The sequence below is a fragment of the Vulpes vulpes genome, chromosome 1 (assembly GCF_048418805.1).
Source record: "Vulpes vulpes isolate BD-2025 chromosome 1, VulVul3, whole genome shotgun sequence".
NCBI lineage: Eukaryota > Metazoa > Chordata > Mammalia > Carnivora > Canidae > Vulpes > Vulpes vulpes.
In genome coordinates this window covers 138,849,679-138,868,980 of record NC_132780.1, presented here as the reverse complement: position 1 = coordinate 138,868,980, position 19,302 = coordinate 138,849,679, and the positions used below count along the sequence as shown (strand labels likewise).

Below are 19,302 nucleotides of genomic sequence, written 5' to 3'. Positions count from 1 at the left end.
TTTACCAACATATAGTATAACACCCAGTGCTCATCCTGTCAAGTGCCCCCCTCAGTGCCTGTCACCCAATCACCCCATCTCCCCCCCCACCTCCCCTTCCACTACCCCTTGTTAGTTTCCCAGAGTTAGGAATCTCTCATGTTTTGTCACCCTCTCTTATTTTTCCCACTCATTTTCTCTCCTTTCCCTTATAATCCCTTTCACTATTTTCTATATTCCCCGTATGAGTGAAACCATATAATGATTGTCCTTCTCCGATTGACTTACTTTACCCAGGATAATACCCTCCAGTGTTCTTTTGCATGTTGAGATACAGTTGTTACAAATCAATTGTTGAAAGACTATCCTTTCCCTTTTGAATTGTCTTGTCACCCTTGTTGAAAATCAATTGATCATGGATGTCTGGGTTTACTTCTACATTATCAATTCTATTCTTTGATTTATGTGTACATATTTATGCCAGTACTTGGTGTCAATTTCTGAAGAAAAGGAAATTGGAATTTTCATATGGATTGCATTTCATCTGTAGATGAATTTGGAGGAGTATTTTCATTTTATGATATTAAGCCTTCCAATCAATGAACAAGGATGCTTTTCTATTTATTCAGATTAAAATTTTTTTCAATAATATTTTACAGTTTTCAGTATACATCTTATCTTTCTTTTGTTTATTTATTCCTAAGTATTTATACTTTTGGATGCTAGTGTAAAGGCATTGCTTTCTTAATTTCATTTTCAGATTGTTCATTGCTAGTGTGTAGAAATACTACTGAGTCTTGTATAATGATCTTGTATCTTGCAGCTTTGCTGAAAGCATTTACTAGTGCTGTTTTTGTTTGTTTTGCTTTGTTGTTTGTGTTTTTTGATTCCTTGGAATTCTTTATTTAGAAGCTTGGGTCATCTGTGAATAGAGATAGTTTTACTTCATTTTTTTCTAATCTGAATTTCTTTTACTTCATCTCCTTGCCTAATTGCCCTGACTAGAATCTCTAGTACAACAGAGAATAGAATTGGCAAGAGAAGCATCCTTGTCTTATTCCTGATCTTAAGAAAGCTTCAGTCTTTCACCATTAACTATGATGTTAGTCATGGGTTTTTCTTAGGTGCCCTTTATCAGGAAATTCCTTTCTTATCCTAATTTATTGAAAGTTTCTTTTTTTTTTTTTTATCATGAAAAGGTGCTGGATTTTATCAAATGCTTTTTGAGGACCTCAGTGGCATCTGTCAAGATGACCATGTGTTTCTTCCTTCTCTATTCTATTAGTATGGTGTAATACATTAATTGTTTTTCACATGTTTAACCAACCTTGCATTCCTGGAATAAATTCCACTTGGTCATGTTGTGTAATTCTTTTTTATATGCCATTGTATTCAGTTTGATTGTGTTTTATTGTGGACTTTTTGTCTATATGCATAAGAGATATTGGTATATAGTTTTCTTGTAATGTCTTTGTTTTTGTATCAGGGTAGTACTGGCTTCATAGAATTAGTTGAGAAGTGTCCTCTCCTCTCTCTCTCTATTTTTTTTATTTATGATAGTCACAGAGAGAGAGAGAGAGAGAGAGAGAGAGAGAGAGAGGCAGAGACACAGGCAGAGGGAGAAGCAGGCTCCATGCACCGGGAGCCCCACATGGGACTCGATCCCAGGTCTCCAGGATCGCGCCCTGGGCCAAAGGCAAGCACTAAACCTCTGCGCCACCCAGGGATCCCTCCTCTTTATATTTTTGATGAGTTCGTGAAAGATTGGTGTTAACTCTTCTTTAAATGGTTGGTGGAATTCACCAATGAAGTTATCCGGTCCTGATGTTTTCTTTAGGGAAGTTTAAAAATTATTAACCTTTAAAAAAAAGTATTTTCTGGCTCTTCCTCTAAACTGGCTTGAAGTAGGGTTACCTCAGTAACAATAATACTTATGAGAAAAAACTAATGGTCCTCACTTGGTCCCAGAGATTGGTTTCCAATACTGTTCTCCTCTTCAAGCATATTGGCTTCTTGGAGGGTGGCTGATTCCATATTGGGAAGGGAGAACTTAAGATGAGCCTGTGGCATCTTGTTGCTGTCAAGCAAGGACATATTTGACATCCTATGTGGTCATGAAAGGCACAAAAGCCAGCTTAAAGGACCTCAGTGGCAAAATTGTCACTACATAAGCATCAAAAATGAAATAGCAGTCGGTCTGTTAAGACAAATTGAGTCTCAAAAAGCTGAGCATCTTTACTGAATTCAAAAAGGAATAGAATGTTTTCCTTTACAAAATAATGACTGCTATATACAAGTTGACATTTTTTTGCCCAAATTAAAAAAAAAATGTTGTTCACAGTTAATTGTATGCATGTTTTCAAAGTGAGTAGAAGTGTTTCCAAATCCAAAGGTTGTTCCATGTTCAAAGTCACTATCAGCAAGACTCATAAAAGATTCCCATCCTATGACTAGGGCAGCCTTGTTCATTGATTGTGGGAGAGCTGGTTATTCAGCTATTATCTCTCTGATTAAACCTTTTTCTACCCTAGTCTGAGCTGAGATTCTGAAACCCAACTTCTTTGCCCACTGGTTCCCTATTGTCCTCTGTCAATAAGGGGACTGGAGGAAGACTGGGGGACTGAAGGAGGGGGACAGGATGGTTGCAACCTGTTCCTTTGAGTGTTGCATGGCAATACATTTCATCAAGACAAGTACAGTATGTTTCCAGCAGCTGTAGTTGGTGCTAGTTTAAAGCTTTTTCCACTCCCATTAAAGTCCTCATTGAACTTCTCAGAGACCAAGCTCCAGATCTCAGAGATCTGTGTCCTAGACCTGTGGGGCCCTCTTTTCAGCCAGAAAAGAAGATATACATAATTTCACTGTCAAAAGGTATCACACAGATATTCCAGTGAGGGTAGAATAGATATGTGCTTAACCATATTAAGAAAGAAACTGTTACCTTACCCCATCATGATGATTAGGACATACCGACTTGGGCCAGTGACTTACTGAAGGGAAAAAAAAACAACCAGAATAATATTTGTACAGGCTTTCATGATAGTGTGGAAAATAGTGTTTGATAAAAGTAGGCTTTTGACAAAAAGGCTCATGGTACCTTAAAAATAAACCTTCCTGGTACTCTGGCCACCAAAGGATTAAGTGTGAAAGTAGAATTTTTTTACTCAGCCTCTATGAAATAAAAAGAAACCCTAGGTCACAAGTCCCATGGTGATTTAATGAGAAGGCTTAAGACAGTAGCCTGATGGGAAAACTAGTTTGAGAATTTAAGATACTGCGTGGGTCATCCAACTCCTCAGAAAACTAATGGATAAGGGAGTAGAGGATATTTACATTCTGTTTACCTTAAGTGCATAAAGCAGACAGGACAGGTGGAGAAAGACTTTATTCTCATTTAAACACACTGAGGTGCCACCTCAAGTTAGGATGGTGTGAGGGAGGAATTCACTTCTTGTAATAGTCAGAAATCCTTCTCGAACTGTTTAATTAAAAGTTCCCAAAAGAAAAACATAAAAATAGGAACCAATAAGAAATAGAAAGTAAGTAATAAAATGGTAGACCAAGTGCTAACATATCAATAATTACCTTAAATTTAAATTGTTGAAATATGCCTATCAAAAGACAGAGTGGATAAAAGAGCACAATCTGACCAGATACTGCTGACAAGAAACTCCCTTCAAAGTCAACGATTAGGTAAATTGAAAGAAAAAGAATGGAAAAAAAATATACCATGCCAACATTAAGTTATTTTTTAAAGATTTATTTATTCATTTGAGGGAGGAGGGGCAGAGGACAAGGGAAAGAGAATCCTCAAGCAGACTCCCTGCTGAGCGCAGAGCCCAACCTGGGGCTTGATCCCAGGACCCTGAGATCATGACCTGAGCCAAAATTAAGAGTAGGATGCATAACCGACTGAGCCACCCAGGTGCCCCCAACATTAAATTTTTAAAAAGCAGGAGTGGCTGTATTAATATCCGATTAAGGTAGACTTAAGAGGAAGGAAAATATCACAGACAGACACAATATAATGATTAAAATATCAATCCACCCAGATTTAATGATCTGAAATATATACACACCAAATGACAGAGGCTTTAAGTATAAGAAGCAAAAACTAATACAGCTAAAAAAAAAAGTTCTCTCTTAATATTCCAGTAAATTGATTCTCGAAACAAAGTATCCAAAGACATAAAAAATTAGAAAATGTGTTATTCATTTAAATGTGGAATTTGTTGTAAGAAAAGGGATTTGTTAAATGAACTGTACTAATCTGACTCATCCCTATAAAAAATCATGCAGGCTTCTCTCTAAATCAGAAAATTTCAAAACGTCTCTGAGATTTCAATCCAAGCGCAGTTTGAAGCCTGGATTTTGATATCATTTATAGAACATAGAAGGAACTTTAACAAAACCTTAACTATAATAACCTCTGCAGGGTGTAATAATATGATTTCAATGTCTCCACTACTATGTATATTTTAGAAATTGCTACATTTCACAGTTTTAGCTTAAAAAGTCAAAGTTAACTTTAGAATTTTTTTTAATTTGCAGACATAATCGTACCTCTTAGTTGTTTTCATACTTGTATAGCAATCAGTGTGGGTGTAAAATTCTAGTCATAACGTTCTTTACACATCATCTCACTGCCTCTTAGCATTTGTTGCTTAGAGAAGAAATGTGAGTCCCGCTCATTTCAATTCTTTTGAAGGAATCAAGGTGTTTTTTTCCCCTGTTTGTTTAGCAGTTAGGAATTTTTTAAAAAGTAATTAATTAATTTGTCAAGTTTTTATTTGAATTCCAGTTAGTAAGCATACAGTGTAATATTAGTTTCAGGTGTGGAATTCAGTGATTCATCATTTACATAAAGCACCCAGTGCTAATCACAAGTGTTCTCCTTAATAACCATCACCCATCTAGACCATCCCTCCATCCACCTCCCTTCTAGCAACCCTCAGTTTGTTCTCTATAATTAATATTCTATTTTCTGGTTTGCTTCTCTCTCTCTCTCTCTCTCTTCTTTCCTCTGTGTTCATCTGTTTTGTTTCTTAAATTCTACATATGAATGATATCATATGGTATTTGTCTTTCTCTGGCTGAATCATTTTGCTTAGCATAATACACTCTAGTTCTACCCATGTCATTGCAAATGGCAAGATTTCATTCTGTGTTATGGCTGAGTAAGTAATATATATATATATATATATATATATATATCACATCACCTCTTCTTTATACATTCATCCATCGATCAGTTGATAGACATTTGAGCTCTTTCCCTAATTTGCCAATTGTTGATAATGCTGTTATAAACATCAGGGTGCATATATCCCTTGAATCAAAAGTATCTTTTGGGTAAATATTCAGTAGTTCAGTTGCTGGGTCATAGGGTAGTTGTATTTTTAACTTTTTGAGGAACCTCCATACTATTTTCCAGAGTGGCTGTACCAGTTTGCAAGGAATCTTTTTATTTAATTAGACAATTTTCACCTGGAAACTTCTTTGGTCTCATGAATTTTTTCTTGTTCCTGTTGGATTTTCAGCTTCAAATTACAGATTTCTTTTCAGATCTAGAAAGTGTTTTTTTAATTGAAGTATAATTCACACATATCAGTTTCAGATATACAACATAATAATTTAATATTTGTATTATTACAAAATGATCACCACAGCAAACCTGGTTAACATTTCTCACCTACATAGTTACTGAATTATTTTGTGTGATGAGAATTTTTTAGGTATCTTCTCTTAGCAACTTCTAAATTTGCAATATGGTATTCTTCAGTTGCCATACTACACTGAAAGTATTTTTTTAATATACATTTTTATCCTCATTTATGATCCACTGTTTCATATTATACTTCAAAAACATCTCTTATTTGTAAACTATTTATTAGTTTTTTAGGACTTTTCCTCTAATATATTTCTGAGCTCTTCAAAATGCTTACATTTGTTTTACATTTGGGAGTATTTTTTTTTAAAGATTTTATTCATTTATTCATGAGAGACACAGAGAGAGAGGCAGAGGGAGAAGCAGGCTCCATGCAGGGAGCCTGACGTGGGACTCGATCCAGGGTCTCCAGGATCATGCCCTGGACTGAAGGCAGCGCTAAACCGCTAAGCCACTGGGGCTGCCCAACATTTGGGAGTATTTCTGAAGTGAATCTTTTTTGTTATTGATTTTTCACATTGTCAAATCTTCCTTTTATTGTTTCTGGTATGCAACTGCTGAATTTCTCCTTTCATCACTGTCCTGTCCTGTGTCACTCTGTTTCTAAGTCTATTCTTGTTTAATGGCTGCCATGTCATCTCAAATAATTTAGGGGGCTTCCTACACTTCCATGAGCTCCGAGGCCAGGTCTGTGACAGGAGGCTGAGGGCAAATGTATGATGTGGGCCATCCCAGTAAAGAGGGGGTAAGCCTCGAGTCAGAAAAAGCCAAGGAAATCAGGGTGGGGGTGAGTAGGGAGAGGGTGTAAAAAAATGTATGTTGGGTACAGTACTGAGTGCTTTCCATAAGGACCCCCATTTTATCCTCACAATAACCCTAAAAGCGAGGCATTATTATCCCAACCCATCCCTCCCATGTTTGGCACTCTTAATTACACTGAACTGGATTGGATTCAAGAGCTGGCCTCAAGAGGGCAAGGTGGCCCTCTAATCCCCTGATAATAGTGATGCCTCACTTTTGCTAACACAAAAGTATTATTCTCACTAAAATTTTGTGAGATTGTTTGAAAAGGTAATTGTCATTATCCCCAGAGATCAGGAAACTGGAATTCAGAAAAGGCTACACTCAAACCCTATCTCTGGGTTTCTGTGTTGTCCCTAACATCTGGAGCCAAGACAACCGATGACGAAAACAGAGCATCAACCTCAGCACCTCCCAAGAATGGCTTCATATCCTGTTGTGCAACTTTCTGGAGCCTCGAGGTTAGAGTGTCCCAGGCACATCAGTGCCAGCTGGTGTTGGCGCACATGAAGGATGAGGAAGGCCAGGCTCTGGGAGCTGCTCTGGTTGCTCTTCATCTCAGGTGAGGCGAGGAAGAGGCATGAGCAGGTGAGGCCTCTGCCCCAAACCTCGGAGATCCCACCATGAGAAAAGCTTCCCTTTTCTTTGGAAGCTCTGGGGATGGGGAGGATGTGGCTACCCAGCATAGAGCCAACCAGAAGACTTGCCAGACTGGGTCTCTCTACCCAAACTTAACAGAACAGGAGACTGTATATGGCCCGAGAACAGAAATAGAACGGGTGAATTAGGGAAACAGGATATCTGTGCATTTTGATGTTGGCAAAGATAGACACAACTCTGGATTGGAAAATGCTAGAGCAAATCTAAACCTGACATGATCCAAAATAATTTTGTTTGCATTTGAAGTTTTGTTTTAAATGTTATATTTGTGCTTTTGATGTGACCGTCTATTAACCCCAAAAGACATAATTCATTCAACAAGTATTTCCCAGGAGCCTACTGTGGGCCAGGAAATCTGTTAGTGCTGAGGAATAGCAGAACAGAAAGGAAAAGAGGGGGCTTGATGCTCACTTTCCTGGGGGCTGTGACTCCAGGCTGCCATTGTCTGCTGCTGTTGGAGGCGTTGTTGCCCTGGCTTTGCAGGTTTGCCCCATCACCACACCCTCACTTCTCTTGTACAGCTCACACTTTCCCTAAAGATGGAAGCATTTGGGACTTTAGTTGTTCCCCTCCTAATCCTTATGAATATGTTGGGAAAAAAACCAAAGAGAGGGAAAATGTCAATAACAAGTAAAAAGAAGAGTTTGCTGTGGAAAGACATGAAGATTACAGAGAAAAGGTGCTTTCCAGGAACCCACTACTTTGAGCAAGGTCACCTTGCAGAGCCTGCACACACATGGCACTTTAAGCCTGCTTGGAGCTGGGGTACTAACTCAGATAGGCAGATGGGAGCTTGGTTCTCATTCACTTGTGTCATAATCATGTTTTTTTCCAAAGCAGAACTAGGAGAAGATGGAGGGTAGATGCTTGTGTACTTGTGTTCAAGAAAGCCCGTGGTATATATTTCATTGGGTCCTATGAGGGTGGCTTTGGGATAACCTAAAATCTCTTTCTAACTCCTATATCCTAAGGGACAGAATCATTAGGTACCTATTCAGGCGTGGGCTGGGACTGCTCTCATCTCAACGAGACAGCTGCCTTGGGCAACACAGCTCTGGGGTTTAAAGCTGAGTCTGGGGTCAGACTAGCCAGGTTTGAATCCTGACTCTATCACTTTCTACTGTGGAACTTTGGGCAAATCACTTAATAACCTCTGGGTTGTTAAATAACCTTTCTCTGCCTCAATTTCCTTTTCTCTGAAGTAGGAATAATGGTAGTATCAACCTTATAAAATATGAAGCGTAACGATAAAGTTAGGAAGATTACATGAGCTAGTACTTTTAAAAACAGCAATAGAAGGAAGTTGTTATTCTTTTTTATTAACATAAGGAATTCCTTTCTTGCAGTGGTGCAAGAAATGGCATGCAGATAGCACTTCAGTGCTGAGTCCTTGCTGTCTTCTTTCACAAGAGATAGGCAAGTTTGTGCACAGTCTCAGACTCCTGTAACTCCTACTCTCTTTGTCAACTTGGGCCGCTATCACAAAATACCACAGACTGGGTGGCTTATAAGCAACAGGCATTTATTTCTCACAGTTTTGGAGGCTGGAAGCTCAAGATCATGCTGCCAGTTTGGTTGGGTTTTGGTGAAGGCCCTCTTCTGGATTGCAGACTGTGGACTTCTCACTATGTCCTCCCCAGGTGGAGGGGGTGAGGGTGCTCTCTGCATCCCCTTTTATAAGGGCACTAATCCTTTTTGTAGGGTCAATCATGACCCAATCGTCTCCCAAAGGCTCCACCTCCTAACATTATCACCTTGGGGGTTTGGATTTCAATATGACTTTTGCGGGGAACACACACATTTAGACCATACTATCCACTTTGCCCAGGGAGTTGACAAATAACTTATCTATAACATTTTACATTAATGTTACAGAGGGTGGAGAGAGGAGGTGTGTATTTTTCTCAGAGCCCAACACAGTGCCTTGCACACAGCAGTCTCTTAGCCACTGATTGATGAATGAGTGAGTGAATAAGTGAGCCACGGTTGGCTTAAGATAGCCTTCAGCCTCCGTTTGCCTGTCTCTTGGAGCAGAATTTCTGACCAGAATTCACATGACTTTCCAGGAAGCTTGTTTTTTAGATTTCCTTAGAAACAGTCTGGTCCCAGAAGAATTGCCCTGGTTTCATTTTCAAAATCCTTAGGAGTCCATAGGTGGGCTGTGATGATAGCCCAGGGGCTTCATTAAAGGGGTCGTGATTGGCATTTTTCAATGGGCATTTTCAGAGCTACTGCCCAAGGATAAAATTGTGTGTGTGTGCGTGTGTGTGTGTGTGTGTGTGTGTATGTGCGTGTGCATGTGCAGTAGTATTAATAATAAGAGTAGTGGTTGTAGGTACTGGTAGCCTGACCCGCAGTTTGACCCAACATTACTGTCCAGTCCATTATTTGGTGGTTTCCATGGAAGAAAGTAACCCAGGCTTGAGTGAATATTCTGTAGACCCTGTGGATAAGTTATAGAGCCTTGTTGTGTCGCCAAAAACACAGATCAAGATCTTACTTCTTCTCAACTTGGTCTTCGCATTGGCAAAGCTCCCTTGGACTAGACCAGAATTGATCTCCTTCCCCTACTTAGACGCAGTTTTCCTAGCTGTTTAGTGGAATCACTGTCCATCATTACCGTGTCTTCACATCTACTCATCACCTTGTATGTCCTCTGTAATCTTCCCTTCCATTATACCCCTATCACTCATGGTCTTGGCACACGTACCGTGTTCTGCCTCCAATCAGGCAATTTTTCCCTTTCAAAAACAATCATTTATGAAAGTTTGCACAAAAAATATGCAGTCTAGTTCTTGGAGTAAGAACAGAAGTGCTGTAAAAAGATCTGGGATCTAGTGCTGGCTTGCAGGGAAGTTTGCATGTTCTCTGGAGGCCTTGAGGATCTCATCTGAAAAATGAGTGGTTGAACAAGAAAGAGAGGTGATTTCTCTCTTTTTTTTTCCAAAGAGAGGAAAACTATTCCTCATAGAGTCTAACTCTTATTCCCTACCTACAGAACTCCAAGCTGCAACTGAACCAGATGAAATAGAGTATGTCTTAGCAGAGGGAGGCACCCTGAATATGAAATGTACCACCTCTACCTGGAAGTACACCTATAGCCAGAAAGCTTGGCAGAAGCTTATGGATAGAGAGAAACCCCTGACACTGATTTTCACAGAGAGTGTTTCAGGGGATACCAGTCAAGTCCGGAGAGGCAGGTACTTCCTAGAAGACATCCCCAGCGAGGCCATCCTGAACGTCCAAATGACTAATCTTCAAGTGGAGGATTCAGGACTGTATCAGTGTGTGATCTACCACCCTCAGAAGAACCCTGAGATCCTGTACCCCCGTGTCCGCCTGGTGGTGACCAAGGGTGAGTGATCTGGAGGGGTGTAGGAGAATGGGGGAGAGCCAGGCCAGGTGAGGGTATGGGCAGTGGTGGTAGCACCACTATGGCTGTGGCTCAGAATTTCTAGCAGCCTGGCCTCTCCCAAAAGCTCCTTGTCTCTCATTTGAGGTCACTGAGATGCATTTGGCCCAAAAGTAAGAAGGGGCTTCTATGTATGGGATTCCTCTTGGGGTAGCAGAGCTTAATTTGAGGTGCTATTGTAGGAAATGGGGTATAGTGAAAAATGAGTGATAGACTTGGATAATTTAGTCTCATTCTTTAGATTTCCAAATGTAAATTTTTTGGGGGGATGCCTCTGTGATCCATTATCTCCTTCCCAAGGGTCCATTTGATGGCCTTCCTGTGTGCTTCCAAAAGCAGTGCTTCTCAGACTTTACAGTGGGTACAAACCACCTGGGGATCTTATTTCAAAAGCAGCCTCTGATATAATAGGTCTAGGATGGGACCTAGATTCCACATTTCTGATATGCTTGTAGGTGCTGCTGCTGCTGAGGCTGGTCCATAGCCCCCACTTTTGGTAGCAAAGCTACAGAGCTCACTTCATGTCCCCTCTCATAGATGATGCTGTCTCACTGGGTAGTAGTGGCCAGTTTACTTAAATGCCTCCCATGTTCATCTTTGAGTAAAAGAATCTGTGCCTTTCTCAGCTCTGTATCCCTAGCAACTAATGTGGTACCTGGCACATAGTAGGGCCTCAGTAGATGTTAACTAGGGAAATTCAGGAGAAGAAAGGGAAGAAGGCTCAAGTTTCTGGCACCTGGAGAATCCTAACCCCAAGGAAGATAAAATTCATATGCAATGTACTAATAATAGATAATTTGAAAAGCAATATGCTACAGGTTCAGGTGAGGACAAGGCAGAGATGGTACAAGTTTGAGTAATCAGGAAGTTATTCTTGAAGAAGGTGGTGAAGAATAGCAGCAAGTGCATTTCCAGTGATAAGAATAGCTTGAATTCCTTTATTTCCCCCCTCTTCCTCCTTAACCACCTTCCTCCCTCCTCCTCTTTTCTCTCTGTCTCTGTCTCTCTTCCCTTCTCTGCCTTTCTTCCTTAGTTCTTTCCTTTTTCCTGTCTCTGACCCAGGCTGACTTCACACTAATTTTCTAATCTTAGCAAAAGAAAAACTTGCTTCATGAATGGCCATGTTCATTGCCCTCCTCAATTTCATTTGCCTTGCCACCTATCCATCCTTCCTTCCCTCCTCCCTCCCTCTCTCCCTTCCTCCCTTCCTTCCTGGCTGCCTGCCTTCCTTCTATTCATCTTTCTTTCTTTCTTTCTTTCTTTCTTTCTTTCTTTCTTTCTTTCTTTCTTTCTTTCTTCCTCTTTCTTTCTTTCTTTCTTTTTCTTTCTTCTTTTCTTTCTTTCTTCTTTCTTTCTTCTTTTAATTTTTTTATTGGAGTTCAATTTGCCAACATATAGCATAACACCCAGTGCTCATCCTGCCAAGTGCCCCCTCAGTGCCTGTCACCCAGTCACCCAACCCCCCGCCCACCTCCCTTTTCACCACCCCTTGTTCGTTTCTCAGAGTTAGGAGTCTCTCATGTTCTGTCATCCTCACTGATATTTTCACTCATTTTCTCTGCTTTCCCCTTTATTCCCTTTCACTATTTTTTGTATTCCCCAAATGAATGAGACAATATAATGTTTGTCCTTCTCCGATTGACTTATTTCACTCAGCATAATACCCTCCAGTTCCATCCACCTTGAAGCAAATGGTGGGTATTTGTCGTTTCTAATGGCTGAATAATATTCCATGCTTCCATCTACCAACCCACTTCCCAAAAATTCATCCTCAACTTATCCATACATTTACTCAATGTGCCTTCTTGCCGATCCTTTAGGCATCACTGCATCAGACAAGCGTCCTACCCAGAACTTGGCTCAGATTTCCACCCATCCTCCTACCATTACCAAGGCCCAGAGCACGCTTCTTGCCAGACCCAGGACTGTGACCCAACTCCCACCCAAATCAACTGCTGACACCTCCTCTCCTGACTTTGGAGTCAACATCACAAATGTGACGAATGTCACCACCTATGGTTTCAGGTCTCTGGCCCTACTGGTTTAATTCTGAGTCCATGTGCTTGAGAAGCTGTGGGGAATGATGGATGGGGTTGTGGGGAGGGCAGGACAGACTTGAGTCACCAAATTCTGGTGAAATATCCCTGGGGAGGAAGGGGGTGGTGCTAGAATGGGAAGAGACTGTTGGTGAGACTGCTCACTCTTCCTGGTTCACCTTGTTTTCTTGCACACTAGAGGAGCAAGGAGAGGGAAAGGATGTCTTTGCTGAATTCCAGTAGGTCTCAGCCAACCCCATCAGCCTAATGGTATAGTGGAGTAAGGGCCCCTGGGTTCTAATAGCAGCCAGACTGGCTGGCTGTGTGACTTTAGGTGAGTCATGAACTCTTTGTAGCTTGTTTCCTTGTCTATAGGGAGGCTAGAAAATGCAGAGCTGGAAATGATAATCTAGCCCAACTGCTCTCAGTGGCTGCAGCATGTTAGGATTACTGGAGTGTTTGCTTTTGCTTTGGTTTGTGTTTAATACTGATGCATGTGCCCTCCTGTAGACCAGGATTTCTGGAGATGGGGCTGGTCTCAGTATTTTTTATGAGATCCTCAGGAGATTTCTTAACGTGCAGGCAAAGCTAAGAACCATTAACTTTGCATGCAAAACCCTCTTTACAGTTTCTTATTAAATGTTGACTTACCTTTGAATGTGTTGATTATTAAATATTGAATTAACAGATAAATATTCATCCATATTCCTACTAATCTAACATGTCTGATCTCCACATTCTCTTTGTAGTCTTTATTCATGTTCATACATATTTAATATAGCAGTAATTCTAATTATTATAAACATTGCTATTATTTTTCTATGCTAAAACTATCCTTTGATGTTGCTACCTAGACTTCATGATTATAATATCAACAAATGCATCCTTTCCTCAATGAACCAGCCATGACTTACATCTTGACTTGCTTTAGACGCTGAGATTGTTTTAATTTTTTATGGTATTGATAACTTTGAGATGAACATTTTTGAAGATGTCTTTTTTCTTTTAAATTATTTATTCAAAGGAAATTCCCTTAAGAGAATATGAATGTTTATATTGCTCTATATACATATTGCCAAATGTCCTCCAAAGGTTGGAAACAATTTGTGTTGTGATCCATAATATATAAGTAAAGCAGTTGTCACCACAGGGATCCTTTGCCTACAAGGATTTGGAAAATATTTCTACTAAATTTGATGTGAACTGACACTTGTTTTCTTTTTTTTCTTTTTTTTTTTTTTTTTTTGACACTTGTTTTCATTTCTCTCTTACTATGGACTAGGAGCTCTACAAAGGTAGAGGCAGTGCCTCTCTGAACTTTGTCCCCTCCCACCGCCCCCACCACTTCCCCAACAAGTGTTTTGCTGGCGCCAGTGCCTGGTATATAATAGGTGCTTATTAAATCTTTGTGAACTAAGTAAACAATCCAGTGAGAATCAACATTTTTCTTTTTAAAAGTTACTTTGGTTTTCCAGCATATAAATCGAAAGTACATACTATTACCCACATAGAGGCTCTTCTATTAACTTTATTTATTAACTAATATGAACTATTCTATCAGTCAGAATCCAATCAGGGAAGCAGAAGCCACCAAGCTGTTTGAAAAAGAAATGGTTTAGTACAGGGAGCTGTTTGCCTAGGTAATGGAAGAACTGTGCTTCCAATCTGGGGATGGATGGGGTGGGGAGCACCTCAGAGGGAGCCACTGTCACTCTGTCTTAGGGTGAGTTCCCTGGAAACAAGCAGTGGGGAAAGTCTTGTGCAAATGTAGGAAATGACCTCAGTAAATACTCAGGGAAGTGAGACCGGGAGAGAAGGAAGCTTAGCAAGTGTGTCATCACCAAGCTGAGTCTTTGGGGCTCAGTCCTGAAGGGCAGTTCTGGAGGACCACGGGACTTGTCTATATCAGAGGCTGGGGGAGCTAGAGTATTTATACGCCTGAATTCCCAATTCTCTGTTAGGGGCAGCCCAGGGGCATATGAATTTCAGGCCCTGGAGTGGGGACGGTGGTCTGGTGGCCTGTGTGCAACCTCAGAAAGGGGTGCGTGCTGGCTCTCAAAAGTGGACACCCTCCAGGAGCTCCACACATGAATATGTGAAAGGGCTGAGAGGACAGAGGAGACTTGAAGGTCAAGCTGAGCTGCGCCTTGGAGAAGTGGACTGCACCTGTGCTGTGGATGGCGCTACACTAACCATGAGGGGCCAGGAGCTTCCAGGGGTTGAACTTGACCAGCCGCTGGGATATGTAGTTCCAGGTGATGGAAGACATGGAGGACAAGGAGGACAGGGAGGACAGTGCTACAGGCCCACAGGGACTTCAGCAGAAAGGGGCCTTTGCTGCTTTCTGTCACCATTCTGTCATTTCCCCCTTTGCGAGCTCATACATTTGATTTTAAGTTTTGTGCGGGTAAATGTGTTGATTTTTAAATTATTGCTTTGCTTTATTCCTTAATGTGCTTGATTCTATTTTCTGGTGACGTTTCCAGGTGTTTGTGGGTGTTTTGTTTTGTTTTTCATTTTATTTAAATCTTTAGTCCATGTTGGGGGGGGGTGTATTTTGCTAAATGGTATAATTGTATAAAAAATGACCTTTTCTTCATATTACAATCCAGATACCACGCGATTATTTATTAAATAATCCTGGGCAACCCTGTCGGGACCTCTCTCACTTTTGAGAGCTTTCTCTGTAGTTCTGCTTAATAAACTTCTATCTCTTTGCCCACTCACACACACACAAAAATAATAATAAAATAAACAATCCTTGCCTACCTCCTGGGCTGCCAAATTCCTTAGCTGTTAAATTTGTATATAACATTAGGTGAATATCTAGGTTTCTGTTTGTTTTACTGTCACCTATTTCTCTTTTTGCCCTGTGTCCTATCATGCAGATTGGTTGTGCTATAATCTGTATGCATATCACTGAGTATAGATAGGCCATGTTTCCTCACTCATGGTATCTCTTCTTATGGTATCCACAAATGCTATCTCAGAACTTTTAGAACCATTATGCTAAAATCTGTAAAAGTTCATGATGAGATTTGGGTAAGGATTGGATTCTTCTGTTTATAGATGAGGAAACAGGCCAGAGCCATGAAAGGCCAGAGCCCTTTCAGGAAGCAGGCCAAGCTGCTGGGACTACAAACCAGGCTTCCTTGCTGAGCCTTTACTCTCTACTGCATCCCAGTGAGGAAGAGAGTCCTAAGAAGCCTGCCTCTTCTCCCTGATGCCTCTTCTGCACATGGGCCCTATGCTCTTCACTAATATATTTCCAGTCAGTAGTTTTAGGCAATGGGACACACTAAAGGCACAGGACCAGTCAGTATGGGGACAGGTGCTAGAAGGGCCTAAGCAGATAAGAGAAGGGGCATGAAGGACTTCTGTAAATGCTCAGGTATGAGGCATGCCAGAGTAGCGACAACTTACAACTCTTCTTTCCCCTAGGTTCTCTGTGATCAACATTGTCATTCTTGTGCTGTGTGGACTCCTGAGCAAGAGCCTGGTCTTCACTGTCCTGATTGCTGTCACACAGAGGTCATTTGGACCCTAGGCTGGTGAAGCCATGAGAATGACCTCTGACTTCTAACCACATCCCTCTGGCAATTGTCCTGGAGGAGAGCTGTGAGGGGGAAGGGAAGGAAGGGCAATGACATGAGTTGAATCTGTAACAGGTTATTTCTAAGGCTCAGGTCCCACCTTCCCACCCTGCCAGCTCTCCTCATTACATTAATAACATTGGGTATGTCTTTTGCCTGCTCAGAAGAGAAGATAGAGCCGCAAACATGCCTGTTCTACTAGTGGTTCAGGATTTGCCTTAAATAAAGAGATGTTTATTTAATGTTCTTCCGTGTTCTTTACTGTTGCTGTCTCGTGGGGGTTGTGAGGTACAGAGGGCACTGCTGCTAATTCTGTCCTTGTTCTTCCCCTGGGCTATAACGTTTTTGCCTGATCTGGACAGAGCTCCTACTACAGAAACATCCTGTTCTCCCTACCCCTGGGCCTTCTTCTTCTCTAGAATCAGATGCTTGGGTTTCTCTCTTCATCTGTGGTCCTCTCCCACATTCCCAGAGAAGGGATTTGAAAAGCATGGATTAAGAAGAAGAAATGACATCACGGTGAGAATTCTAAATTTGGGAAAGAGAAAACAAGTTAACAAGAGGTTGTATCCTGGGAAAATACTGGATGAGATGGGGTCCAAAACATAGGACTGATAGAGAATCTCATTTGTTGATCACATGCATTATCAAGGGTACACTATCACTGAATCCTCAGAACATACCCATGAGGTATGTGACTAGAAACATACCTCAACAAAATAAAGGCCTTCTATAAAAACCCCAGAGCTAACATTATACTCAGTAGGGGGAAACTGAGCTTTTCCCCTAAGGTCAGGAACAAGACACGGATGTCCACTCTTACCACTTTTATTAAACATAATACTGGAAGTCCTAGCTGCAGCAATCAGACAACAGAAAGAAATAAAAGGCATCCAAGTTGGTAAGGAAGAAGTAAAATTTCCACTATGTGTAGACAACATGATGTTCCATATAGAAAATCCTAAAGACTCTACCGAAAAGCTGCTAGAACTGATTAAAGAATTCATTAAAGTTCCAGGATACAAAATCAATGTACAGAAATCCACTGCATTCCTATGCATTATGCACTAAAAATGAAACAGTAGAAAGAGAAATTAAGAAAATAATCCCATTTATAATTACACCAGAAATAATAAGATACCTAGGAAATAATTAACCAGAGGGGATGAAAAATCTATACTTTAAAACCTATAAAACATTGATGAAAGAAATTGCAGATGACACAAAGAAATAGAAAGATATTCCATGCTCATGGATTGGGAGAACAAATATTGTTAAAATGTCTATACTACTCAAAGCAATCTACAAATTTAATGCAATCCTTATCAAAATACCAACAGCATTTTGTTTTTCTGTACACCTGTCAGAATGGTTAAAATAAAAAACTGAAGAAACAGCAGGTGTTGGCGAGGATGTGGAAAAAAAGGAGCCCTTGTGCACTCTTGATGGGAATCCAAACTGGGGTAGCCACTGTGAAAAACAGTATGGAGGTTCCTCAAAAAATAAAAATAGAACTACCCTAAGATCTAGGTATTTACCCAAAGAATACAAAAACAGTAATTCAAAGGGGTACGTGCACCCCTATATTTATTACAGCATTATTTACAATAGCCAAAATATGGAAAGACCCCAATTGTTCACTGGTAGATGAATGGATAAAGAAGATGTGGTGTATATATACAATTGAATATTACTCAGCCATAAAAAAAGAATGAAATCTTGTCATTTGCATCAACATGGATGGAGCTAGAAAGTATAATATTAAGTGAAATAAGCTAGCCAGAGAAAGACAAATACCATATGATTTCACTCCAATGTGGAATTTTAAGAAACAAAACAAATGAGCTAAGAAAAAAAAGAGAGAGAGCCAAACCAAGGGACAGACTCTTAACTATAGTGAACAAACTGATGGTTACCAGAAGGGAGGTGGGTGGGAGATGGGGAAAATAGGTAATGGGGATTAAGTGCCTCTCCTGATGAGCACAGAGTAATATATGGAACTGTTGAATCATTATATTGTACATCTGGAGCTAATATAACACCATATGTTATCTACATTGGAATTAAAATAAAATTTTAAGTAAAAAAAATTTAGGAAAGGAAATATGTACCTAGAATGAGACTACATAAGTAATAAGTCACTATTTACTAACAGGAACAAAAGCTAGAGTTCCTTTTCTGAGGACTAAGGGCTTCAAAGCCATATAGAATGGAAAGGAGTTTTGTCAAGTCTAAATGTCTCTTCTCCTTGTATCACATGAGAAGCAGGGATAGTAGCCCACAAATGGGGCTCCCTTCCTTTAGAACAGAAGAGGTAGAAAATCAGAAAACCCTGACTTAAATCTGTTGGAGTTTGCAAGACATGGGTGCACCTGAATGCCTATTTTATGGGTGAGCATGAGAGCTACAGGGCAGTTATAGGGCAGACAGAGAAGGAAGGCAAAGTGAGAACCAAGAACCCACATAGGGATAGCCTGCAGAAGTCTAACTGGTGAGGGGTGCCTAGGTGGCTCAGTTGGTTAAGCAGCCAACTCTGGGTTTTGTCTGGGGTCATGATCTTAGGGTTGGGGGATCAAGCTCCAGGTAGGGTTCTGTGCTCAGTGAGGAGCCTGCTTGAGATTGTCTCTCTCCTTCTGACCCTCCCCACCTCTCTCTCTCTCTCTCTCCTTCTAAAATAAATAAATAAATCTTTTTAAAAAAGACATCTAACTGGTGAAACCAAGAGACAATGCACACAGTAGAGGCCACAGCTGAGGTCATAGAAGAAAACAGTTAAAAGGTCTGTTTACTGATTAGAATTCACCCAATTCCCATCTCTCTCTCTCTCTCTCTCTCTCTCTCTCTCTCTGTGTTGGGGGGTGGTGGTTTTCCCATACAAACAAGCAATTCTTGGACACCAGCTGGGTGTCCTTTAATTCAACTCAATTCTGATACTACCTACCCAAAGATATAATCAGATTCTACAGATTGAGGGCTCAGTTCCACAAGACTCCCCCCCCTCGTCTTTAGATGCCAGTGGCAGCATTTGTGCTTCTGGTCCACCTACTAGAGGAGTTCCCAGTGCTCTCCTCTTTGGGTTCCATTAATTTGTTAGAGCAACTTGCCAAGCTCAGAAACATTTTACTTACTAGATTACTCGTATTTTATAAGAGA

General features: G+C 40.6%; 1 protein-coding gene across 2 annotated transcripts; it reads left to right on the top strand.

The window, feature by feature from the left end:
* Positions 1–6,931: 6,931 nt before the first annotated feature.
* On the top strand, positions 6,932–16,391 carry TREM1 (triggering receptor expressed on myeloid cells 1). 2 transcript variants are annotated; one of them, XM_025991208.2, is made up of 4 exons: positions 6,932–7,010; positions 10,107–10,463; positions 12,341–12,545; positions 15,998–16,391. In XM_025991208.2, the coding sequence occupies exons 1-4, from the start codon at positions 6,962–6,964 to the stop codon at positions 16,101–16,103; spliced, it is 717 nt and encodes a 238-aa protein (XP_025846993.2). In that variant the 5' UTR covers positions 6,932–6,961; the 3' UTR covers positions 16,104–16,391. The 2 variants fall into 2 exon arrangements, with proteins under 2 accessions (XP_025846993.2, XP_072602572.1); XM_072746471.1 differs by having other exon boundaries at positions 6,932–7,036; positions 15,998–16,243.
* Positions 16,392–19,302: the final 2,911 nt, after the last annotated feature.

Bases quoted from the DNA above. Each gene is read 5' to 3' on its own strand.
- TREM1 (XM_025991208.2), top strand. From the start codon at position 6,962: ATGAGGAAGGCCAGGCTCTGGGAGCTGCTCTGGTTGCTCTTCATCTCA. The intron at 10,464-12,340 runs GTGAGTGATCTG...CCGATCCTTTAG, and splicing joins CCGCCTGGTGGTGACCAAGG to GCATCACTGCATCAGACAAG. The intron at 12,546-15,997 runs GTCTCTGGCCCT...TCTTTCCCCTAG, and splicing joins GTCACCACCTATGGTTTCAG to GTTCTCTGTGATCAACATTG.